This window comes from Haliaeetus leucocephalus, unplaced genomic scaffold, assembly GCF_000737465.1.
Source record: "Haliaeetus leucocephalus isolate CR32 unplaced genomic scaffold, Haliaeetus_leucocephalus-4.0 Scaffold339, whole genome shotgun sequence".
NCBI classification, from domain to species: domain Eukaryota; kingdom Metazoa; phylum Chordata; class Aves; order Accipitriformes; family Accipitridae; genus Haliaeetus; species Haliaeetus leucocephalus.
The window spans coordinates 19,337,485-19,363,820 of record NW_010972775.1 but is presented as its reverse complement, the minus strand read 5'-3'; the positions used below and the strand labels follow the sequence as shown (position 1 = coordinate 19,363,820).

General features: G+C 38.7%; 1 protein-coding gene across 1 annotated transcript in view; it reads left to right on the top strand.

Annotated features, from left to right (window-relative positions):
* Positions 1-25,948, top strand: part of FAM169B (family with sequence similarity 169, member B) — a 40,343-nt gene extending 14,395 nt beyond the window's left edge. The window contains exons 5-11 of the mRNA XM_010572303.1: positions 1,056-1,155; positions 8,651-8,736; positions 10,333-10,507; positions 17,919-18,101; positions 20,483-20,611; positions 24,628-24,704; positions 25,727-25,948. Coding sequence (XP_010570605.1) covers positions 1,056-1,155; positions 8,651-8,736; positions 10,333-10,507; positions 17,919-18,101; positions 20,483-20,611; positions 24,628-24,704; positions 25,727-25,948 — 972 coding nt within the window. The remainder of the gene's footprint in view (positions 1-1,055; positions 1,156-8,650; positions 8,737-10,332; positions 10,508-17,918; positions 18,102-20,482; positions 20,612-24,627; positions 24,705-25,726) is intronic.
* Positions 25,949-26,336: the final 388 nt, after the last annotated feature.

Sequence of the window (26,336 nt, the reverse complement as noted above, 5' to 3'; positions counted from 1 at the left end):
ACTGCCATAATGACATCAATGGTGTTATATTTGAAGCATGCAAAGAATGACTGAATCCCCAGAACATACTGAGATTTTTGGGAAGCTCATGAATACAGATTTCAGGCAGTTTTCATTTTTTTTTCTGGAGTCCAGTGTTTGCATAGAGGGTCCCAGGATTCTGGTGCTAATAAACTAGTGAACACTAGTTTCAACTTAAAGTTATCTTGAATAATCCGTATTCATACTACTCATTCCATGCACCAAGAAATATTAAATGTATCACATGACTGATTTGAGTTTCATAGCAAACTGACAAATGGGTGCAATTAGAGAGGCACACCCACACATACACAATGGACCAGATTTTTGAAAGTACAGTACATACTGTGCTAAATTATGCACGCTCTTTGCCTGTACCTAAACTTACATGAGAGCATTTGCAATATTCATATGGAAATCGTCATTTCTATGCATATAGAGCTGTTTGAGCACAGTAATTTTGTGTTTATGTGTCACATCATTTAGAAGTTTAGTCTAAGACTGAGAGCTTGAGAGCTGCATTTTGATTTTAGCTTTGCCTTCACCATAACCACCTTGTGCCAATTATCTACCCTCCCTGTGCCTCACAGATAAACTGCCCAGGCACTGCCCTAATGCTTTGATACTCCCTGTACCCTGAGGCTTAATTCATTGTTTGCAAAACACCACAAGTACTCAGCTGGATGATGCTGTAAGAAGTGCAAGTTGTATTTGTTTTTATTTGATGCGTCTTGTCTGTCATAACACCATTTGTCTGCATGTAACAGTGTTCAAAGCCAGGTTATGTACTAATCATAGTAAGTCAGCATTAAGGTCTTCACTAACTTCAGTAGCTTGATTTCTTTTAAATTAACATTACTTACTGATAATATTAGAATTTTATGTATGTTTCAGAGCCTTGAAGTTCAGGATTGAGAGGGTGTTGTGCTAAGCTTATAGCATGCATGTTAGTAAAACATAACTGCATCTAATACATGAAATACTTCTCGTGAGCTTTGCAGTACAAACAGCTACAGGGCTTGTTTGTTTTTTAGGTTAAACTTGAAGATTCCTGTGTGTGTTTTGTCCCTCTCTACCGAAATAATCCTACTTGCAGAATGTTGCTGTTAACTGATCCGAAGGATAAAGAGACAGGTTAGAATTGGTCAAAATATTTTGAAATTTGAGTAGTTGCACTTTCTTTGCTTTTAAGATGGTCTGCTTGTTTATATATTTTGGGTTTTGTTTTGAATATGAACTGGATTCAGTTTACCTGTCAGGGATTTGTGTTGGTGGGCTGCTGATTAGAAAGGAGGATTGACAATCAGGGCTTTTAAATTCTACGCAAAGCCTGCTGGTAGCTGAAAAATCACCTTGGGTAAATGTGTTATTCTTTCTGAGTTTGTTCAATGGGGTAACATTTTTCTAATTCAGGATGATGTGAAATTAATGCATTATAGTTTGGATAGAATTCTGAAATCCTTAAACAAGGGCAAATATATATGTGAAATTGTATTAGGTTTTACTGATTCTTATTCATATTATTTTTACTTTATGATATCTTCTTCAGTCTTAGGTTTAATTGCCTCCTATTTCCAGTACTGGTGTGTGAGGGGTAAATTTGGAGTGAGACCATGCCCAGGAATTGAGTTAAATCCTTTTTATTTGGCAGTTCTCCCAAGATATTCTTTAAACCCTACCAGCTTTGCCTTGCCTACTGCTAGTAATGTTGGTGTTTTCCTAACACAGCCATGTGTCAGCCTGACAGGGATAAACTTCAATTGTGTTACAAGCAGTAGAAGTCAGTACGTGCTTACTGGTGTTTCTGTTTCATGAGTCACTGTTCAGAGTATCAACGGCTTATTAAGATTTGATCAATAATTGTATCTAAGTTTTATCTTCCTGCTATCAGGATCGCAGTATCTTCAGACAGCCTGATTTCTTCCTACTTACTCTCTTAGGCAAGTGTCTTTGACTATGGAATGTGAAAAAATGCAACTGTGTAAGTAACAACTCTTGATACCACTGTCATTAACGGAAACTTGACTCCAAGTTGCATAATACCAAAAGCCCAGGTTGCAACCCATCTAGATTAAATGAGGAGTGTTGAAGCTGTTGTGAAGTGATGGGCTATAGAATTTTTGGAACATTTATGGCAAAGACATGAACCTATGCATTGACCCACTGTGTCACTTAGGGAATACAGAACACAGGAAACCTCTTAAACTTTCAGCTTCCAAACGTGGCAGGAAACTAATGACATCTGTCATTAAAAACATACTTTTCTTTTTTGTTTTGAAAGGGTAAGCTATAAATTATGCCTGAAAGGCTTTAATAGTATTCTTAGTAATACAACAAAGGCAAGACAAAGAAGTTCAGTACTCCATGTTCATTTCAAGCTCCTTTTGCATACAATCTCAATTGGACGTTTGCTAATGGGTTGTAATTCATATAGCTGAAGGTAGGAGACCTTTCCAAGGTACAAGTGTAGTCAAAAGACTTTCTGGTATTGGTATAGACTACTGGTATATACTATTGGTATATAATTAATTTCCTGACATTAATTTATATATTCCATTAACATTTTTCTGAAGCGAGATAGGCAGTGGTGTGATAATGGAGAGAAGTGTCTACACTGGGGGCCAAACTTTGTTCTATGAGTGCAGTTGTGCATACCTACTGATTCACATTCAAAGGAACATAGTTGCAAACAGCATTAAGTTAGTTTAGGCTGCACAAGAGGAATGGGAATCTGTAACAACTACAATGCAAAAATAAAGAATTATTAAATAAATGCAGGTGAAACAGTGCATTTGGCACAAATACTCTGTTAAATGATCTAATAGTATTAGGAACAAGTAGTATTAATGAGATACATGTACACAAGGAAGAAATTATTTCCCACAGGAACAAGTCAAAACAAGTACACGTGGGAGCCTAAATTATATGATAGCTGTCTACATTAAAAGCTTAAACTTAGCAGAATAAACACCTTATTATATTATAAACAACAGACTGACTGACTACTGTGACCCCCTTGCAAAACTTTAGCTTGAGTCACCAGCCCATAGTCACAGAAACAGTCTCAGAGAGATCAGTAAGTCTAGTTAGTTAAGTAAAGCCTACATCATCTGGCTTTTAATATTTACTTTTAAAAGTATGATTTAAAGGATTTTACTGGAAGTTCTTTGTTTCTGGATTTTATATGGTATAAACATGTGGCCAGCCTTCCTACACACATCAAATTTGACTGATGTGATTTTTTCTTTATATGAGTTTTAATAAATTTTCATTAGTTCTCTAAAGTCTGCTGGGGTGTTTGTATATGTGATGCATACCTATACATATGGATATATACATTTGAAGTATTTTGTCCAAATATTTTTCCCACAGTTCAACAGATTTGGAATTGACTCTTAAGGCAGCAGACTGTGTTAAAGTGGCAAGTCTTTCTGGATTTGGTTACCTATGTGACCTTTTGTTCTGACTAGTGAACAGATCAAATTGTTTCAAAACCAATTCCTTCAGAGAAAAGCAGTACTTATTAACTCAGTCATTGTTAGTTAAAGACATGGGCAGAAAATTAAAACACTAAACAGGTTGCATGATTTTTTTTTTTCCCCTCCCTTGAGCTTTAAACTTTTCTTGTGAACTCAAGTTTCATCCAGATGGGAGAGGCAAACAGTCTTGCTGTAGTTGATCTCTTATCTTTCTCATGTGCTGTCCAGTGTGTCTGCATTTTAGTTTTACTTCACACCAGGAGTGCTCTTAGAAGCAAATTTCCTGGTTGTCCCCATGTACTGTGCTTCAGTTCATATCAAGGAGCAGTCTCAGAGTGCGTGGATTACTTTTGGCTGCAATGAAATTAGAGGATGCACTCCAGAAGCACACTGAAGTGCCCCAACCTCCAATGGGCTTTTTGTTTTCAGCACCAGGCTAGAATTTGTGAACATCAGGTTCTCTGCACCAAATGTTTTGCTCTCTGAATTCAGTTTTATTAGTGTTAGTCTTGCTCATACAAACATGGCCCACTGATTTTTCCTCTTGCAATTCATTTGGACATTGCTGAGGTCCAGTCGGGAAAGGCAGCCAAGGGTGTCCCAGGGTACACTGGGTAGAGGTGCGTTACTGAGAAGCAATTGGAAACAGAGTAGAAGATAGAGCTAGTAAGTGTGTAGGGCATGTTTAGTTGTGTACTTCTCAGGTCCTGGTGTGGATAGTGAAGCAGCAAGAAGTATTAGAATCCTCATTGCTTGGTTCTGCCAGAGCTCACATGATGCTCTGAGACTGTATCACATTGCTCCCAAGAGCCACAACCTTCCTCTGCTCTGGTGGCTCTGCTGACTGCTGACTGCCAAAACCCTGGCTAGAGCCTCTTCAATTTAGTTCTCTTCGCCAGCTCTATCCCTGACACCATCGGTTCCTTCAGCTTCGCTCCAACTTCTCCACCTTTGCTCCTGGTGGCTCCCCAACATCCCTCGCCTCCTAAAATGAACTCTGTACAAAGCCTTGACAATTGCTTGGGTTAACCACATACCTGGGCAGTACCTTAATCTGAGTAAGAAAGCTGTATGCCTTGTATGTCTTATGTTCATATGTGGTGGGATTTCCTCTTTCAGCTTCATCTGTGTTTACATCTATAAAGGTTAAGTATTGCATAGGTAAAATGATGTCTATAATACTTATGAAATAAATATCCACTGCAATATACTTATTTTCCCACAGTTCCCAAAGAAAATATTGTCCATCTAATCATTTATGTTTGAAATTCTAGTAATTTAGACTCTGGAAAAATACTGAATTTAGCAGCCTGTCTGCAAGTTTGCCTGTGAAGAGCTTTAAAGTTTGATGGCATTTAATTCTTGGACATAGGTTAAAGAGGGGTTGATTCCAACACAGATTTATATGTGATCATTGTGATCAGATGGGTTGTCCAGAAGTGATGCATAGCTTGTGGTCTGAAATGACCTGCATATTTCAAAGAGAAAATGGGTATGGTTGCTTTTCCATAGGACTTGGTCTTGGTTGGGAGCATTTTTAATTTATTTTTGATGGGCTGAGTGTTCTGTTCTGTTAGCATATCTGTACAGATATTTTTATGAGAATGTAAATTGTGTTGTAAGGGCTTACAAAGCATAGCATGGGTGATTAACATCTTTATAACACTAAATAAACATACCTTATTGTAGCATTTTCTATATGCTGTATATAATAATTTACAATAACTGTTACGTGCCATGGAACATTTATCACAAGACATTTGCAACAAATCACTGAGTAAAACTCGAGTTGTAGAAGAAAATGTAATTGGTTGCGGGAAAAATATCTATCTTAGATACTTGAATGGCTGCTGTTACTGCAGCATCTGCATGCCTCCCAAGCTTTGATGTATTTATTTCAATAAGGCTCTTAGGAGAGAGAGAGAAATGCTTTTATTCCATTGTAAAAACAGGGAATTGGGGGACACAGCTATTCAGGCTGTGTCAATGTTACAGAATGCAGTTTAATGTAGTTTCTCTGAGCTTGCTCTCTTATCAGAGCTGACCTAGGCTTGGTTATGTGGAACTACTTGTTGGGGTAATTTACTATTCTCCTTCCAAGATGGAAATCTGGCAAAAGCAGCCTCTGTAAGTGTGTCATCAATCTGAAATACTGCCAAAATTAAGGTAAAGGTGACTTTAGATAAAGTAAAGCACTGGTACATTTTATATTTATTAAACAAACTCAAATTACATCTCTCGTATAGCATTGTCTTTAATTTAGTTTGTGACTGAAGGATGTGTTTCAGCAATTCAGATAAAGGCTGGGGAAAAAGCAGTACCAAGCTGGATGTTGCTTTAATTTTTCTGCTTTACTCTGTGTGTAGAGTCCTGATGTGCACATTTCATTGAAATAGCTGCACACCAGTGTGGGAACATTTGGCCAGCATAGCCTAGAAAGTAAAAATATAATCCAGACCTGGGTTGGGAAGGGATCCATGTTTGCCTAGCAAAAGGAGACATTTCATAATCACAGTTGCATTATGCTTACTGCCTAATTCAACTCAGTGTTTTTCAGTACTATATTCTGAATACCTGTAATGGTATGGAATCGTGTGCTTCACAGGCTCTCAGCTTCTTGCAACTCTCTGAATATGTCTGTCTGACTGCAAGTGATCAAAGTACTGAGGTTTAGCCAGCTGGTGCTTACAGGGCAAGCCACCCAGCTGAGCATGTATATACTCTATTAACTGTGGACTTAAATATATTGGTCTTAATCCGTTTCACCTAGTCTTACAATTGCAAGACCAAGCACATCAATTCTTGCAATTGCGAGATCTTTGTAATCATACACATCATGATTCAAAGGGTTCAGGTGATGTGTGTAGCTTAATGTTGGCAATAACTTGATCTTTTATGATCAGGTGAACATAACTGAATGTCTTGGAAAGAACAACAAGACTGGGAAAGGAGAGTGAAGGAACATGTGGTCTCAGAAAACATGTTTGCATTTGAAATAGTGTTCCTCAAAGTTGATTATAAAATGAAAATGAGAATATGGGGAAGCATGGATGGATTTAACTGTGGACCAGATGTTGACTTGAAAAATGATAACAAAAAGCAAAGTACATATGTTTGCATGAAATCTGGAGGAATGTTTTTCCTTCAAGGAAGGCATCCATATAGATAAGGTTGCTCAAGTAATGTGATGTGACAGTTGCTATGTCAACTAGTGTTCCCTGCCACACATTTAAATTATTGAATAGCACAGTAAATATTCTATAAAAGTAGCTCCTTAAAACATGGTTATGCATCTTCCTGTTTTCCTCAAAGCTTTTTAAAACTTCTGACCTTTACTATGTGTGTTGTATATGTCTGAACTATGTGCCAAACCTCTGTGCAGCTCCCATTAAAGTCAGCATTTGGCCCATTATATCCCCTTTGTCTGACTCAGCTCCCTTTGTAGCTGCATGTTTCATGGATATGTAATGGAGCAGTGGCTGCCTGCATTTGAAAGCAGAGTGAAGGGATTGAGGGAACAGATTGAATCCATCACAGAAAGAGTATGAAACTCCCATGCAAGTAAGTGCATAATATTTAATGAATTGAATCTGGTGCTATAAACAGGCATCTGCCCTTGCGTGCAATACTTCATTTTTAACCCAGTACACAAAGTGTAACGCTTTTTGGCAAATGCTTTAATAATTTATTTGAAATATAAGTTAGCTAAGCGGAATCTCCAGCCTTAAAGCCGGTGGGAGCTGGTAGAGGCTGAAGCAAAAAGGGAAAACTGACCTGTGCGCATCAGTGACATTTGTATAACCTGAGGCTAAAACAGGTAAATGATGAGTCCTGTTAAAGCCATTTCATGTCCTTGTGTGTGAATTTGTCTCTAACTCATAGACGGCTTTTAACTTCCTTATGTCCCTAGTTGGGTAGCTTAGAAAACCAGTAGACGGTGTACTCTCTTAGGGCTCAAGAGATGTGAACTCCATGCTGTTCTTAGCAACATACTTCCTATATTGTGTTTTATCTTTTGTCTAAAAATGGGGGTGCTAACTGCCCTATTTGAAGATAGTAAAGATATTGGTGTTCTTGAGCAATCCTGAAATTGTGGCCATGTACTTTCTTTAGGTAGATGTCACCGCTGTATGGTTAATAAAAAATGTTTTTGCTGAAATATTTGCTGCTTGATATGTTGGGGGTCATAAATGATCAGATTTCTGTGTTCATTCTGAAACCTAATCTAAACCCCTAAAATCTATTCTCTATCCTTTGAAATGACCCCGTGTTAAAGCTTTTCTTTCTGAACAGGGCTTTGGAGCAATTTCAGTGTCACTGTTGCTGCTTCAGTCTTTCTCTTATAAATCTAATGGCAGGCAATGAATTCTGTAGATGAACATGTAAGTGTAGGGTTTAAATACTTGTTTCTGCATATGTCAAAGATTCAGGAAGGATGGGAAGAAGTAGGGTGCAAGTTTTGCATAACACCTACACAAGGACTTGACTTACATGTAGGTTGGTCATACACTTTGCCCTGAAGCAAAAGTCTATCTTACTTATGTGTGCATATGTCTGTCCTTTGTTGATAGAAACCTCTCTGCATGCATTTGAACTTCTGTGAATAAATGTCCATGTGGAGATTTAGGAGTCTGTATGCTAAAAGTATAGATATATAGAAATTCAGTCACATAGGTATCTGAAAAGCTATTTGATAAAGTGGATATGAAAACTTTTGTGTTTGACTTGCGTGGGTGCAAATACGGGCATGTAAGCATGTGGAGAGGGGAAAGTCTGCAAGAAACTTCAAAAATGTAACCTTTAGCTAGGTAGTGCTCTCTGTCCCAAATGCCACTCAAACTTACTATGCTACTGAACAGATATTATGCAGGAAGTGCTTTGTTCATATGGCTCACAGGTTGTCACACCAAAGTCACATCAATTCCTGAGAAAAATTATCTTCACTTGATGCCTCATGTGGTACTGAAAATTGGATATCAAGGGACACAGAGGTGAAATTGGAATACAATTGTTGTTCTGCTGTCTCACAGCAGATCAAACTGGAATCAGCTGGAGGGAGAAGTAGATCTGAGACTGTTTGTGGAAAGGTTCAGAACCAACTTTGTATTTATTTGCAGGTAATGTGTTCCCCTGTCTTTTTCTTTTTGTAGTTTTGGCAGTTTATTTGAACCAGTGTTGGTGGCCTGTTGAAGATGTATTAAAGACGGCTGATCCTTCCAGAGATGGGCTAATTTCAGTAAGGATGCTATTTTAAACAGTTGCCTTTACCCTGGAACTTCCTGGCTAGAACAATCATATGTAATTGTCTCTGGTCTCCTATAGTTCATGCTTTATAACCTGGGGGATCTGGGCTATGTGGTTCACCAAGTACTTCACATGTCTCCCATTCACAGTGACATGCACATTAATCCTCTGTAAACAGTTTTCTGCATGCATTTTATGATTAATTTGTGGGATTTATTTTGTTTTGTTTTTAGTTTACCCTCACTGCCTACTAAAGGAATAATCAGATAAACCAAATTACTACATTAGCAATAACTCTTCATGTTAGTGTTGCTTGACTGACTGATGGGAGGTGTTACTACCCTTTAGAACAACGCCTTATCTAGCTCATTATGAATTTTTTTGCCTTGGGTAATGTTTACATTGTGTTCATTTTATGAAATGGTTGTTATTTAATAGTTTCTATATCTGTAATTCTTTTTCCCAATAAATAATCTTAGGATACAACTACTTTTTCGTAATTTGAGAGATTTGGGTAGCCTGTAGTGTGTTTTCAACTAAGAAATCCGATGCCTACTGCATATGAGATTTGTGTTGCCATGAGGTTGTTAAGTCAGTTCTGTTTCCTATCCAACCCTCTGTGTCCAGCTTTGGTCCTTAATGGTTCTGTTCCTTTATCATCTTTCCCTAATATCTGCCGTACATAGAGTTTAATTATTCACTGAATTAAGTAGGCTTTTTGTGGGTGACTGAACTGGAGGGAATTTGAGATACAAATCCTTGCAAGATAGAACTTGGGGAAGAAACACAGGCCTTCGGGCTTTCAAGCATCTGCTGTATCAACAGAGAATGAAAAAATACATGAAAATAGAAAACTTGCCCCTTCTAGCTCATTGCTAAGAGGTAAGTTGTCATTATTTATGGAAATTCTCATTTTCTTTTTCAGCATTCATATAAAGCTTGTTGGCACCACTTTTTACCTTGATGACCAATATGATCTTGTTCCTTTATATTCCTCCATCTCCCTGTCCTGTTGGTTGTCTAGTAAGAAGCACAGCATAAAAACTAACTGTTCATGTTACACCTAGATTATAAGCTGTTTGGGACAGACTGTATTTATTCTGTTTTGTATAGTGCCTACCTCAGTAAGGTCCTGACCCACTAAAGTTTTTTGATGCTGTGGCAAGACAGGTGATAGGGGAGAGGTGACCAGGATAACACAGTGAATCCTGTCTTTATTTCACTTTTGGGTAGGATTAGATTGCCTTGATCCTGTTTCCAAATCTGTGACTAGTTTGCTGTGACTACAATCAAGATACTTCTTTTCCTGCTGCTTTAGAATTCCTCTCTGTGACAACAGGAGATACGTCAAGCTTCATAAATTGTTACTAAATTATTCTATGCCCTCTGGATAGAGGGTGGAACACTGGGAAAAACTGTTTTTGTTATTCTATCTGAATCAATTCATGAAGTATTTTCCCAAAATTAAGTGTACATGTTTCCTGACCTCCTCCATCCCAGCCCCTTTTAATTTGGAAGCCTTTTATGAAACACAAAATACTATTCTCTGCTTCATTTTTCTTTGGTCTGTTTTTGTTTGTTCTCTAAGGTCCAGACATTTCGAGAAAGGATTGTCCTCTTTGTTCTGAACTACATTATTTTCGGAATGCTGGAAGGGAGTTCAGCTAATGATGCATTCTTTCTACCTCACTCTGCCACCGAGTGTGCCAAGATACTCTGGAGAAATGGCGAGGCTGTTGCCTTTTACTCGGTCAAGATGAAAGGTAAGGTCATTTTAGAGACACATTTCCATTGGTTCCTAAGAGTTAGAAATGTAATCCTTTTGTTTATCTTTCAGTATAAATAATCCTGGCTCTAATTTACATTTTTATATCAAATCTCTCTCAGAATGAATCTGGGGAACAAACCTTCCCAGAATTTGGAAGCCATCCATATTACTTTCATTTAACACAATGGTTCCAAACTCTATTCTCAGTTGCACTGAGTGATCTGAGGTACTGGCTTATCCCAATAAAATATATTTTAATGCAGCCAAGTAGAAGGTCGTACATCTAGGAACAAAGAATGCAGGGCCTACCCACAGAATGGAGGACTGCGTCCTGGAAAGAATGATACCTGAAAAAAGGAGTACAGTTCACAGTGGAAAACCAGTGTATCAGGAATGGCTGGTGGCAAGAAGTGGCAATATCCTTGGATGTGTAAGAAGCAGTGGCTGGGTTGTGTAGAGGAAGGTGTGTGCACTTGATCAGTCCTGGAATGCTTTGTCCAGTTGTGGTACTCTCTGTTTAAAGGATGGTTATTGATTTAATCATTAATTGATTAACTAGTATAGAAAAGAAACAAGATGTATTTGATTCTTTAGGGATACTTCCACCAGTATAAGCTTTAGCAAAGGTCTTTTATTAAATAGTGAGTTTGTATTAATGCAGGTACATTGCTATTAACCAGTCTAGAGTGGAAAAGGCTTCATTAGAATAACTCTAGGTATGCAGTTGAGTATGTACCCCCATGTAGGAACTGGTTACCAGTCTGCGCTTAAGATTCATGGGTGTCATCTTGATACCAGCAGCTTAAATGTAGAGAAGTTGGTATCTTTGGAGGTAGATTATTGTTCAAGTCAGCAACCGGTAGCCATCTGTCCAAAAGGGGAGAATAAGAAAGAGCTTGAGAGCTGTACAGGTATGGATTGCTTAGGATTCCAGAGGATAGTCTGAAGGTGCCTTTTCTGATAGACTCTCAAAGGCCAGCAACAATAAGAGGTGTTCTGCTCTTCTGCTGCCTTGGGATATGCAAAATCCTTATTCACGCCAAGGTGTAGCTTGTACACCACTGTGCTGGTACAGTGCTACTGTACTATAATTGATGAATCAAGTCTCAGTCTATAATAAAAGAATCTTGTAAATATCTGTGAATATGCTGGTGAACTGGTTTGTAATCAGCAAACACTTCAATTGCCATAGTACATTTTCCTTTAAGTCCATAAATATTTCTGAGCAAAGCTTTTGGAAAGAAACACTTGTATGGGCTGTAATGATTCATGCTTCAGTAAAATAAATTTGCACAGTAGTCTGTTATGGGTGGAGTATTAGCCAAGTTGAAACTGTTTCTGAGTAAGTTGAGAGTCACAGTTTGGTTTTAAACCAGGTCCACATAAAATACAAATTCTTCAAGTCCAGCTTTGTCAGCATCTGTCTCTTGTTGCCAGCGGTTTTTTTCTCTGGGCAGCTATATTTGTTAGTTTTTGGCCTGTGTCACAAATTACTGCAATCTTTTGCCAAAGTCTTTTCGGGAAGCTTGAAACAGATTGTTTTTGCCCCTTTTTGCTATTTGCTGTATGCATTTAGAAAATAATTCCTCTTTCTGAAGTTCTGTGATTTCAATTTCATACCAGCCATGCTCTGGCTGATCCTATTCTCTCTACTTTCTAGGAGAGCCATGGATTTATTAGGCCCCAAACAGGCTAAGATAAATATCTTCTCTTAGAAGTTGTATTTCACATGGTTGTTTTAGATATTTTTTTTAACTTTTCTTTTTTTTTTTATCATAATGCAAGTTCTTTTTCCTTTTACTGTCCTGGTCAGAACATTTAGTAGGGGCAACTTAAGCACAGGACTTTACATTGTGCTGGACCTCTCTTACAGCTTCTGGTCCTAGGAAGAAATTATTTTCCTCTGTGCCCACCATGTGATTCAGATTCCCTTTATTTCCATGCTCTGCAATTACCTGGCCATTCTTTATAGTTTTGTTTTCTTCATTAGGTAATTGAGACTCTGATGCTGATGTTGTATTCAACTGTATTTCTCATCTGTGAATTTTCCATTATCTACAGTACGACAAAAACCATGCTTCAGTGGAGCCAAATAAGCCAGAACAGATCTGTGGAGCATGGCTATTTCAAACATAAGTCATCTGGGTGAATCATGGAAACGGTGACCAAGGAGGAGAGAGTCTGTTCTATCTTTGCTACAGATTTAGTGTGCCGTTATGCAAACTAAATTTTCAATGGACTTCAGTGATTCTAATTAACTATCTTGGCAATGTTGTAAAGTCATTTCCATTTGCCAGTTCCTAGGTGGCCTGTACAAAGTGAACTTGGTAATTTTGGTCCAGTTCCACACATCCATCCATCTTATGAACATCCTTAACTGGATCTCTTTTGATAGTCTAGCTAAAGAGGGGCAGATGGTCTTGAGCACCCACCTTGCTCAGAGACGTAGTAACTGCAAGACAAGGTTTTGAGACAATTTGGCAACTACTGACACTGGCCATCCTGCACCTGTTGTGTAGATAAACAGAAGACTCATTCTTCAAGGCTATCACTTTTCATGAGCATTAGACACCTTAATTAAAACAAAATTTATTCATGACTACACAGATCATCAACCTAGCCTCTCTGGTATGTGCCTATTCCTGTCCAATGACAGGCATGCAGCATTTACCACTGGGTATACTAAAGATTGATGAGACGTACTAAGCCACTAATGAGGCTGATAAGACACTTTGTCACGTGCCAAGATAAATGTCTCCAATTTTATCTATGTCAGCGGCTTCCGTATTAGACAGCTGAGGAGTTAGACCTCACTGAATATAGCTACTTAAAGGTACAACACGAAATGACAGTTCCCTGTCCCTGTACCTTTCGTTGCAGACAGCAACCTGAATATGAAATATTTTGCAGAAAGCCTTCATATAGATACTTGGTTTTGAGATATGTTTTATGTTCTTTTAAGTATTTCTATCAGATTTTTTTCTTAGCATGTTCTAAATTTGTGTGAAAACCTCAAAAAGAATGTTTTGTGTAGTGATGCAGGATTAATGATCATGGTTACTGACACTATTTTTTGTGCAGTGAGACCTTGTAATTCCCTGAAAGTTTTTCTTTTTTATTTACTGAGGACTAGTAATTACTGAAAATGGACTTTTACCACCTTCACATAAATGTCAGGAGAATGTAGAAAATTCATAGTGCAAATAAATCAGTAAGGAAGTTGGAGGATGCTATGAGCCAGGAGTGTCTTAGTCCCTTTAAGAATAAAAGAGAACAAACCTCATTTTTTATATACAGCTTTTTTTTTTTTTCCCCTACTGTTAATGTATTACTGTTACTATAACACACAGGAGCAGCCCAGTTGCAGACCAAGCTGTCTGCGGTACAAAAAGCAAAGGAGTCAGATTGTAAAAGCTTGTCCCTTCCCCAGTTCGTTGTGTCCCTTTTGTCAGATCTTAGTAGTAGAAGTGTGGAGAAAGATGGTGTTCTCTGTGATGTGAGTCAAACCAGCCTTAACAAAATTGGGTCCTCTGAGAAGGCTGTAAAACATGCAGTTGATCCAGGAGTAAATGCATTGTTGGCTTCTCATTCATTCTTTAGAGATGCTCCATAAATCACAGTTTGGGAACACCTGACTGCAAGAACTCTAAGCTGATATAAAGTAGGCAGCAAAGCAACTGTGGCCCAGTTTCTGCTTTTTGCTACCCCAGAGCCTTAGACAGTGGTCTTTGGAAGTGGCTACCCAAGCTAAAATCCATTTCACGCCCCTCTTCATATCAGCCTTCGCAAATTTCTTTTAATACTTTGGTGGTCCAGGTGGTATTCTCTAGAAATAAATTCCTGCAAGATAATAGGATTTTATTTTTCACTGATTACATACATTTATTTTAGAAAAAAAAAAATTAAATCAGAATTGAAGTTAACCTGACAGACAATAAGCTGAAATCTTGTTGGATAATTGCTTTTGTCTCCCTCTGTTTTCTAGCAATAATATTTTTAATGTGCATATCTGAGGCAGACTGAAGGTTCTGGCTGTAATAAAAATTAAATGACTACATACCAGTCAAGACATGAATTCATTTAATTTTATTGAAGCCAGAACCTTTGTTCCTCTTCTCACATACAAACTCACACAATGGGTTGACCTTGGGTTCTATTCAGCAGAAATATTCCCCACCCTTTACACAAGTACTCAGCCTGCTTAAGGCCTGTCCAAACATGTGAGTGCCAAGCCAACTTGTTCAGCAGGGAAATAGTCAGTATGCACAACCTTGTTTTGTTTGGGTCTGTTGGATGTGGGGACTGGATTGTTTTTTTTTCTGGTTTGTGGCTCTTTGGGAATGCTAATGGGTGTCTGCTTTCCTGCCCTTGTAATATCTGTTTACCATTTTGCTGGCTCATAAGTTGGTCATTTGGCACTCGTGACCTAACCAAACAGATCAAAGGCTTTCAAAGGGCAGACTGTACGAATACTTCCATCTCCATCGCCAATGCCCTTATTTTCCCTGTCTCCTCCCTCACCTCAAAACTTAGTCTCTTTGTGTGTTTCAACAATGAAACAAACCTCTGAACCAAATGTGTGAGACCCTAGTGGTCACCTCTGGGCCACCATTAGCTTATGGTAACCTCTTTGCTGTTGGATGGGAACTAGAGACAAAGTGGCCTTTGTTCCAAAGGTTGGTTTGTTTGTTTATTTTATTTCAAATGGCTGTGGGCTATGACTTCTAATATGTTTCCCAGGGACAAGGTGAAGAATGGCTTCTTGGTTTCTTTATTTACAGTGCCTTAAACATTACAAGTTTTTGTTGTCTTCTCAACACAAAATTAGGAGCACAGACATAAATCACTTGGCTCCTGGGATTGCTGCACTGCAGTCTCATCAGGATTTATAGGAAACAGACTATATGAGGTAGTAATAAACTTATAAGGACCCTTGCAACATGAAGGAATTCTTAAAGCTATTGATTTCATAAGGAAAAGTTTGTCCCTTTCTTAGAACGTATGGTGCAACACTGCTGGAATCCAACATCTCTGTTGGGCTGGCAGCTAACAATGGGACTGGGGATATACTCAATTTTTTGGCTCATGAAAAAAGGGTAACTACCCATCATGTGTTACAAATATTGAAAGGTTATAAACACCACCACAAACCATCCTTTTCCAACAATGTGCTTGAACACGTGTTTGAAGTTAAACATGCACTTTGATTAAGCAGGGGCGGACCAAGCCTGGATATGAATTGATTGGTTATGTAGTTACATACTCTTGTTGTATGGCTGAGTATGTGTGATGTGGATTCTTGCTAAATGAAGAGCTACAGCCTTGACAAATCAGGGTCTAGAATTAAATATAGTCATGTATGCTTTGCTGAATTGTCATCCTAGAAAAGAGAGTAATCAAAGTCAGGCCTGGCAACTATCAGCAAAAGGTACTAGACACCAACTCAAGGGACCGAAGCAGACCTCAGTTTAAGATAGCTATGGGGTTGTGATAAAGAAAAAAATGGTTCTATTAAGTAAAAGTCTTATACTGGAATTTAGGAACAGCCATTCAATAGGAGATCTGTGAAACTGTGAAATAGGTCTTAAGTGAAGCAATGAAAGTTTCATGTGTCAAGACACTGAAAACTAGACTGAGTGGTACACTAGTAAGTGGTAAGAAAGAAAACCGAGAAGGTCTTGATGAGATTTAAGCAACAAAGTAAGAAAATTTTATCTTTTTCTGTTATAAAGGCCTGGATATCCATTTCTATTTAAATTGCCATGTACCGGGATCGAAGCAGCATAAAATCTTTATAAATATTTTCTAACAATGAAAATAAATCAGCGAGATGTTTATATGGTGACCTTATCCTATATGTAGGTAGTTGGTGAACTGATGTTGGTCATTCATTTCAGGGTTGAATGCTTATGCTAAGTAGTTTGAGGTTCTGTCTTTATGGTATTGTGCACTGAATGGAAGTTGTACAGTGAATTGCTAATGTACCTCCTGCAATAGGACCCTAAGTTGTTTAGGGTGACATTAAAATTTTGGACCCTGAATGTCTGTTCTTAATCAACTTTCTCTTGACTCCAGTTTGAGTTTACCATACATGATTGCAAAATAAAACCCTTGGTTCTATTTTTTTTTTGACAGTTTTCACTGAGGACTGAGTTTTAATAGTTTGGAGGCTTATACTTGAGTCTGTATTTTGTCCACATGTAAAGCATTATGTCATGTCCCCGTGATTTCAAGTGACTGACTTCGTGTGTTTATTAGCAAGGACTGTCCTTGAGTGAAAACCCTAGTTTAACACTGATAGTAGCAGTTCAAGCGATGGACTAGAAGAAGGTACATGTGTGATAAATTACCACTCAGTAGAAATTGAGTGACTTACAAAGGAGCACTTACAGTATTTTCTTAAAATGCTCCACTCAGTTGTTTATGGCTTTATACCCAAGTGCCTTAATTAGTGTCTATACTCATCAAGTGATGGACTTCCTTTCCTCTGGCCCAGAGTCACTGTGAGCATGAGCAGTTAGGGATCTGTTTCCAGTTTCAGGTGGAGCAACCCCAACACTTCTTGTGTGGTTCTCTTACCAACAAAGGGTTGAAGATGACTGCTGAGTATGTGTTGACAGATAACTGAACGAAATATTCTTTTGTAAAGTTGTCTGTGGAATTTACTGAACTAGAAGATCAAAGACTGAATATGGAGTAAGAGGGTTGTATAACTTTCTGACCAGTAAAAGTCAGAAAGGAGGTGTAAATGATGGGGCCAGTCAAGTTTCATACTTAGGAGTATTATCACACCATTTGGGAATGCACAACAGCAATGTATGCAGAGGCCAAGAGAGCCTCTCTTCTCTCCCTGCAGACATTATGAAATTGTTAGCTTCAACAGTATTGGGAGTTTTCTCTGGAAGCCTTCTTCACTGTCCAGCTGCATCAGGCAATATGGACCTTCTGAGTATTTAGATCATGCTGCATTGTGTGGTTCAGTGTATTTCATGAAAAGAATTTGTGGGGTGATTTACCAGAATAGCCAAAAGCTAAAGGAATATACTGAGATTACATTCAGAATAATGATGCCTTTTCGGGTATAGCCCAGTTATATCTTTTCAGTGAACTTTCCTACATACATTGCCTGTGTACCTAGATGGTCTGATTATGAAGAATTGGAGTCTGGAAAATACTGTGGTGAGATCTGTAAACCACATGTTAAGCAGGTTCTCTCAGTTTGATGGCACAAATCTTCCTCCTGGAAAGTGTTTTACTGTCTATGCAAATGCACTTCAGTTGGGGTCATCCTCATAGCCCATGGAAAGGTATCAGGGCAGTATTTGTGGCTAGAATCACACAGCAGTTAGTGCAGCAATACTGGTTTTGTTTTCAAATTAATGTATTTTTTTACTGTCTGCTTTCAGGGAGCCTATGTGATGGTACAACCAGTCAATGTTACTTGCTGCCGGTTTTGGATACTATATTCGTCCGGAGAAAGTACAGAAGAGATGGCCTAGGGATGAAAATGCTGCATGATTTCTGTCAGTCTTTCATGGCTGAGGATGCCTTGGGGATCAGCTGCCCTATTTCTGCTGCCATGTATCAAGGTAAGTCGTTTGATGTGGAAATGTTAGGTAAGGGTTATGTATAATGTATAAATTTCAATATGGTCTTGGTAGGTTTTTCTTAACTATATAAGAGTTCAGTGCGCTTGTCTGAACTGAACTGTTGTTAGCGTGCAAATGGTTACTTTTCTTGAGACATCTGGAATTTCCTGTAGCGAGGTAGGCCAATATTTATCTAAGACAATGAGAAGCATAGAACTCATGCTGCCTGTTTGACATTTTGCATTCTTATCTCACTCTCTCTTAGAAATAGAACTGTGTCCTTGTCCTAGACAGTGACTTACCCATTTTATTTCACACCACAGGGAAAATAATTGTAAGATGTTGTCAAGCCTACACTATGCACATAATGCTCTTGTAGATACTGCATTTGTAAGAAATTAGATTTAATAAGCCATATACCTAGGCTCTGCTCATTCATCCAGTTACGTCACTTTGTGTTTCATATTGACTGTCTTTGAACATTTGTCACTTTTAGAAGATCACTAAGTAGTTATACGTCTTCTCTGTGTTCAGGTTGAAGTTCTGGTTTTGCTAGTAAAATTTGCAGAAAATATCTGTGCTCACATTATTTATAAAACTGTTTTCTTTAGAAAAGCATTTTTTCCTAAAGTTGCCCTCTGTATGGTATACAGTCTTTCCCATCATTTTTTGGGAGATGTTTCTATTCACTTATGACTTTACAGCCATTTCCTAATAAGTGTCAACAAAATTTTGACTGTATCTGTTCTTTCTCTTGGTCAATATGTGCCATTGAATGTATGCAAATATACCCCAATGTATACAAATGTACCCCATGAGTTTCTGAGGTACTACTACTTCTAAATTCAGGAAGGAAATAGTATTGGCAACATTCTTTCTCTGCTCCCAGTAATATCCATTTTTCCTATGGCAAGCATCAATGGGTTAGACATTATGGATCATAAAACTGCATTGTTTATGTGTTAATGCTAGTGATATATTGCAAGACTATGCTTTCATCTCGATTAAGTTTAGAGCTAATAGTGAATAAATTTGACTTGTATCATGTTCTAATTAGGTTTTCTGGGTCCTACTTTTATAAAAATACTACTGGTGTACATTTAAATTTTGAGTATATTGAAGTCACTGCCTGTTTTTAATTTTATTGGAACCACAATCTCATACTCTGACAAAAGAATGCAACCCTTTACTCTAAATCGCTGTACTAAATGTGCACAGTTTTCACTAGGATGTTATTTAATGTGCTATAGAGACCTAAAAGCAAGTAAAAAGCCATTTAGCAGATATCTCTATTTTGGCATATGTGTTATTTTCAGTAGCATTTATTGAAATGTTTAATTTAGTTTGGATATCCTTCAATAAAATTAATGACATCGATCTGCTCATTACTGTAAGGCAAATGTTTACATACCAGAATTCGGGTTTTTGTTTTGACATCCCATTGATAAACTCAACTGAATGTTGAAGATAAATTACCCATTCTGTAGTATCATGAGCTACAATGGACAGAGGAGAGCATGAAAATAATTTTGTTGTCTACAGATTGCTGTCTTAGTACAGCTGATGGAACTGATAGAATGGTGGTTAAGGAAAGTTTAAAAATACCCTTTAAATTTGTGGAACCGTTTGTCCTACAACATATGCCTCCTCTACAGATTTCAGTTTGGTAACATACGCAAACCTAAATATGATTGTTTATCCAAATTATATTAATGTTCAGTATGTATTGACAATGATGGGAATCTGTGGAATATGGTTTCTAAAGGCGACCATACATCTAACACAGGTACCCCTGTTACTCCTCTGTTAGTTCTTCCTATTTCCTGTTTTCCACACCCAAAGAAGTAAATGAACTCCAGCAACAGAGTATAGGGTAGCAGTAGTAAAATGGAGGGTGGTATTGGCCTAAGAACAAACTGATAGAAAGGTTTTGTTTATAAATAGAAATTAGAGTAGCATTCTTAATGGTTAAAGCTGGAAGATACTGAAACACCTTTAATTTCAGAGTAGTGAGGGTGAAAAAACCCTTACTGCTGTTAGTGTAAAACCTGCTAAGTGTCTGGAGATAGTTCTGTGATGCAGTGCCAGAAGAAGGTGGCTCAGTAAGTCATTTGAAGTCCTGTGTTTCTGTGCTCACAAGGAAGTAATCTAGACTGAAGCAGATGGACAGGATTCACTTGTGACTGTTCAGGTCATTCCACACAGACTTTTCCTAAAACCCCCAGCTAAAAGAAAAAAAGGAAGATGAGAAGACACAAGAAAATATTTCCAAAGGAACTAATGAAAGTAGGTCTGAGAGAATGTCGGGGATAGAATACACTCGCTCTTCCACTGCACTTTTCACTCATTCATGCTTTTACCCCTTGGTTTCTCCTACTCAGTTTGCCAGAAATTCTTGCAGACTTATCCCGAGGAGCAGAAGCGACTGTGGGAGGTGGAAGCACCAGGAGATTGGAGCCAGCGAGTGAATATCTGGTTGAAAATTCAGATGGAGTCATCCCCTTCAGGAAGTGAGTTAAAATAAACAGTGTGAACTTGGCCATGTTAGTTATATAAAGATAAGAAATAAAATCAAGGGTTAGGTTGTGATAACAGATAGGTGGTTTCTCTGTTGTTTGCAAATGCAGAAACTACTGAGTGTGCAGTCCTGTTCACTGGTCTTTTCCCAGTAAACAGGACAATTCTTAGAAATTTTGAGGTAATGAAATTGAACTACAGAGCATCTGAGAGAGAGCGAACAAAGCACGGTCTTGGCATAAAGTGGCTGTAACTCCCATTGCAGTGCACTTACAGCAGGGTAGAAGTTAGCCCAAAAAATTCCTGTCGCACAACGCGATGTCTGGGTTATAGAGAGGGGGTTTCTCTTTGAAATTATTACGAAGAAGAAATTTGAATTGCCAATGGGCAATGTGTTTAATTACCTTCAAATTGCTGCCAATACCATTCTTGGATGAAAACAAACATTTTCACTATGGCTTTTGGAAGATTCAGAGTGCCCTCCTACAGGGTAAATCCTTCTTGCTGGGAGCATTTTCTGCCTACTTCACAAAAGATAGCAACAGAGTAGGAAAACCTTTTGACAGTGCATACAGGGATCTTGTTGATGTAATCTGTTCAGCTGGCTTGAGTGTCCAGACAGGTTCCTCTGCTGCAGGCACACAAGCCGTGATATGCATTAGGTTCCAAAAGGACACACATTGTCTCTTCCTGGAAGTGCAGCAAGGAGTGCTGCAGAGCAAATTGCTCCCATGCCATCCCACATCCATCCTGCTTTCTATTGGCTTGGGGACCTTCAGTTGAGACATTGTGTTTCATCTTGTCTGCAGCACCCCATGGGAGAGTTAAGTCAGAATTTAGCCCTAGGCTGGATTTCTCTCTGAAGCCATTATATTTATGTTCCTCGTGCTTTAAACCAAGAAAAACTGGTGTTGCTCTTTCCTTTAATCCATCTTGCTAAGTTCAGTTTATTAATGGCAATTGAAGAGAACTGTGATCAGATCAGCAAGCAGAAAGTGTATCCTGGAGGAGGGTATACTTTCTTTTTTCTTCTTTTTGCCATCTTCTACAAAAACAAACAAAGGAAGAGAAACAACCCAGAACATGGGTAAATATAATTCCACGAGAGTTGCTGTCAGTAAAAAATACACATGAGGCCTGGGAACTGCCTTGGCCAGTTCTGCACATAAGTGAGATATCTCGTATCTAGAAAAAGAGGAAGGACGGAAAGTATAAACCAGAAATGGGTGTGGGTGTGTGTTTATATATATTTATATGGATTGTGAATTGCAATGTGATCTTTGTAGTGGAAGTAAGCAGAAGCAAGTGAATTTGGCACTAAAATGTATAATAAAAATCTGCTTTTTAAATTATATTCTCCACTCTGGTGCACAGCTCACTGGGCATCACTTTCTTTTACACCGAATATGCCGAACAGGCTTTATTTCATCCATCTTCAATGCAAAATCAACCCACTATAAAAACAGTATTTAAAACAGTGTGTAATACATTTATTATGTCTGTTTTACATATGGAACCTACTTGTGTGCTTCTTGTGCTTGTATTATCCCAGTACTGTGCATATTATGCACCCAGGGAAATACCAAGGGAGAGTGCAGGACAGATAATGCCTGCTAAAACTAGGGGAGAGTTTCCATGGTTTTGCTTTGTCCTAAAGGCAGCATTACTCCTGCATAGCTCTGTCTGATAGCTGGTGAGGAAATAGCAAGAGAATTTTCCACGGGTTCATGCTATCTGTTAAGAGTAGATAAAGCAGAAACATTTTCTGAGTGCAAGAATCCTTTATCATCTGACCTAGTGTGCTGCTTACCGTACATGTAAAGAGAAGCTTGTGTTTCCAGAGTTGTTGTATAGGGACACAGAGAGGAAAATGATGTGGCATAGAATGGAAACCACTGGAGTTGTACACTTATGTGTTCCATACACACACAATTATTTAGATTTTCTGCAGATTTGCAGATGACACCAAGCTAAGTGGTGTGGTTGACACACCTGAGGGACGAGATGCCATCCAGGGGGACCTGGACAAGCTCAAAAAGTGGGCTTATGTGAACCTCATGAGGTCCAATAAGGCCAAGTGCAAGGTTCTGCACCTGGGTTGGGGCAATCCCTGGTATTAATACAGGCTGGGGGATGAAGGGATTCAGAGCAGCCCTGTGGAGAAGGACTTGGGGGTGCTGCTGGATGAAAAGCTGGACATGAGCCAGCAATGTGCGCTCGCAGCCCAGAAAGCCAACCATATCCTGGGCTGCATCAAAAGAAGTGTGGCCAGCAAGTCTAGGGAGGTGATTCTGCCCCTCTGCTCTGGTGAGACCCCACCTGCAGTACTGCGTTCAGCTCTGGAGCCCTCGGCACAGGAAAGATATAGACCTGTTGGCTTGGGTCCAGAGGAGGGCCACAAAAATGATCAGAGGGATGGTATACCTCTGGTATGAAGAAAGGTTGAAAGAGTTGGGGTTGTTCAGCCTGGAGAAGAGAAGGCTTCGGGGACACCTCATTGCAGCTTTTCAGTGCTTAAAGGGGGCCTATAAGAAAGATGGGGACAAACTTTTTAGCAGGGCCTGTTGCGATAGGATAAGGCTTAATGGTTTTAAACTAAAAGAGGGTAGATTTAGACTGGATATAAGGAAGGAATTTTTTACAATGAGGGTGGTGAAACATTGGAACAGGTTGCCCAGAGAGGTGGTAGATGCACCATCCCTGCAAACATTCGAGGTCAGGTTGGACGGGGCTTTGAGAAACCTGATCTAGCTGAAGATGTCCCTGGTCATTGCAGGGGGGTTGGACTAGATGACCTTTAAAGGTCCCTTCCAACCCAAACTATTCTATGATTCTATGATTCTATCTTTAGGGCGTCACTTGGGAACACAGTGCTTCATTCCTACTTGCTCTGTTATGTAGAAAGCAAAACACAATGTAATTCAATATTGTCAGCTCCAATCTGGATCTATGGCAACAACTATGAAAATAGACAAGTCTTATTCTCCTCTGATTTCTTAGATCCCCATTGACATTTGCAATGCTATATTTTGGAACAAAATTATTGAGAAGAAAAATTGAAAATTATGCTCGTATTACATCCCCCCCCCCCCCCCCCCGGCACTCAGGATTGAATACTATTAATGTTGTTGTAAGAATTCTGCAATCACAGATATTCTGAAAAAGGTTTCTATAACCCTGAGGCCAGAATTTTGAATTTTGCAAGGTTATGTTGTGGCATCTAGTGGCATTATGGGTAAACTGCAACACTGCGTTTACTGCAACTGATACTTCAGTTTGGATGTGCACGGATAAGTAGACATATATATTTCTGTCTCCATGTATACATATATCTATAAAAATAAAGCTCTTTAGCATATTGTCACACATAGCTGCAATCATTCATTCTGAATTAATTCCTATTGTTTCAAAAATGGAGAGATTTATTTACAACAAATAGTCTCAGTAACCGGAACACAGTGACATTTCTCTTCTGGGGCTGACTGGAGGAACAGAAATTGTTTAATATGATTTGGTCCTAGTTGCTAAATCTACCAGGCAGTGAAATGAGCTGTTTTTGAAGTAGTTTAGTAATATACATAAAGCATGTAAATGTGAAGATAATGCAAAAAATAAGCAGACCGAGCAAGAGTTAAAATCAATTTCAAATGATTGCTTATAATCCTTTATCTGAATTGATCAGAGTATCTGCATTTTCTGAAAGGGAGGAAGGGATATGGGTTTTCTGGGTGTAAGAGATGAATAGATTATCTATTTAGCAGAACTTTCAAGATAAGAAAGACCCAGAGACATTTTGTTGCCAGTACAGTTGTTGACCTTGGTCTTTTGTGGTAGTGTCGTCAGGCACCCTGGTTTGGTTAATTGACAAAGCAAGGCAAGAGGGTTGAAGGTAGCATTCAGGTGGCTTTTTCTGGTGTGTTTTTTAAATGAAAATTGCCATGGAAGTCTGCTAACATTTTTTCCTTTTTAATCTCTTTCGGAGGCAAAACTATTTACCCCATTCCTCCAGAGGCTGAAGTGAGCTCTCACATAGAAAATGCTCAAACCAGTAAACCCAGACAATCAGATGTGGACCAGATGAATGAGGTACAGTGACTAATTTGCTATTTTATGACTTTCTTTTTCATTGGTGGCCTTTTCCCCTTTTAGTGAAGTAGTGAGGTTTAAATATGAGAGTCCATCACAGACAAGTATAGGTGTTTTTTTACTCCTGACTCATAGGTTTATGTGGGTAATCATAGTTGTATAATATATATATATATGTACACGTATAATTGATTCATATAGCTAATTTATATAGCTGTTGTAGTTTGAGAGGCTAAAGACTACAGGATAGTTTTCGCTAAATATTTTAGTTTGATCCTTACCGAGATAAGGGAAGTGTAACTAAGCTGGCATACAGGAAATTTCAAGGTTTGCATATGCAATGGCTTTCTGAACTGAACTGTGATTTTTCCTGTGCCTATACATGGGCTTGAGTGTGACACCTTAAGAATGCGTAAGCCAAGCTCTTTACTGTCCTAATTATTTTATCACACTACTGAGCTGCAGATCTGACTGTGCTTAGCTTTTTGCAGGATGAAGGCCTAAAACAAGCTGAGAGGTTTGAACGAAGCCTAAATCTATTTAGGGGTACCTGTATTTGAGAAAACAAATCAGACTAATGAAGCTTTTTCAAGTAATAAAGAAAAAGGAGAGACGAGTGGAAGCAAAACAAAGAGCTGTAGGGGTTGTTTCCCCAGCACATTTTGGTTGCTGCACAATTAAATCAGTTTGTTTTCTTCAGACGTGGGTCTCCTGGGGGAGCTATGACAGCACTGGCCCCTGTGGTCCACGCTCTTGCGTTATGTGCTGTGGTCATGGCTTCATAGCCCACCCAGCCAGATCAAGGCTCTGTGTACTCCCAGTTTTCTTTGTGCTGACACTTCTGGGAACTCAGGCAGAGCAGCAGGAGTGAAGCTGTTCTATACAAACAATGCAGCTAAGTTTCTTGCCTTGCACGTTTATGGTGGTCTTGGTTGACAGAGGCATTTTGTATTAGGATCAAGTCACAGTTGATGTTGTTTGTGTATAATTTGGTGTTCCCTCTGTCTTGGTTCTAATTTCAGAGCATTGAATATATTCCTGGTGTTGGGAAAGTGGCAGGAGGTGACACAGAAAAAAAAGATGACACAGCAACAGCAGGGACTCTAAACTCACGGGGTCCTGAACAAGAGGACTTAGAACAAGGTGCAAGCAATACTCAGCAATGCAAAGGATTCAGAAAAAGAGCAGGCCCCGGGGGCTTAGTTGGAGACAAGGCCACCAAACAATTTAGAATTATACCATAATTGCATTTTCAAAAATCAGCAAAATCTCAGTATGGTCTTAAAAATTGTAATTGACTGTGCATAATTTGTAACGCTGGAGAGATTTCTTAAGGTAAGATACAATTTTTTTTTTGCAAGACACATGTTCTCCATCTTGTGTTTTGTTTTAAATAAAGCTTTTGTTTGCTAATTGTCCTTTTCGTTTTCTTCTCACCAAGTAATTAAGTAGTAGTTGAGCCTAGTTATTTCCCAGCTCTGAAAAGATTTTATTGGATTGCATGAGATGTCCAAAAGGGAATAATTGGAGGGCTTGTAGATACTGATGTAAGAAGATATTTCTATGGAAACCACATCCTGCATTATGGACGAGAGATACCACAACACACGTTAGTATCAGAATGACAGCTGT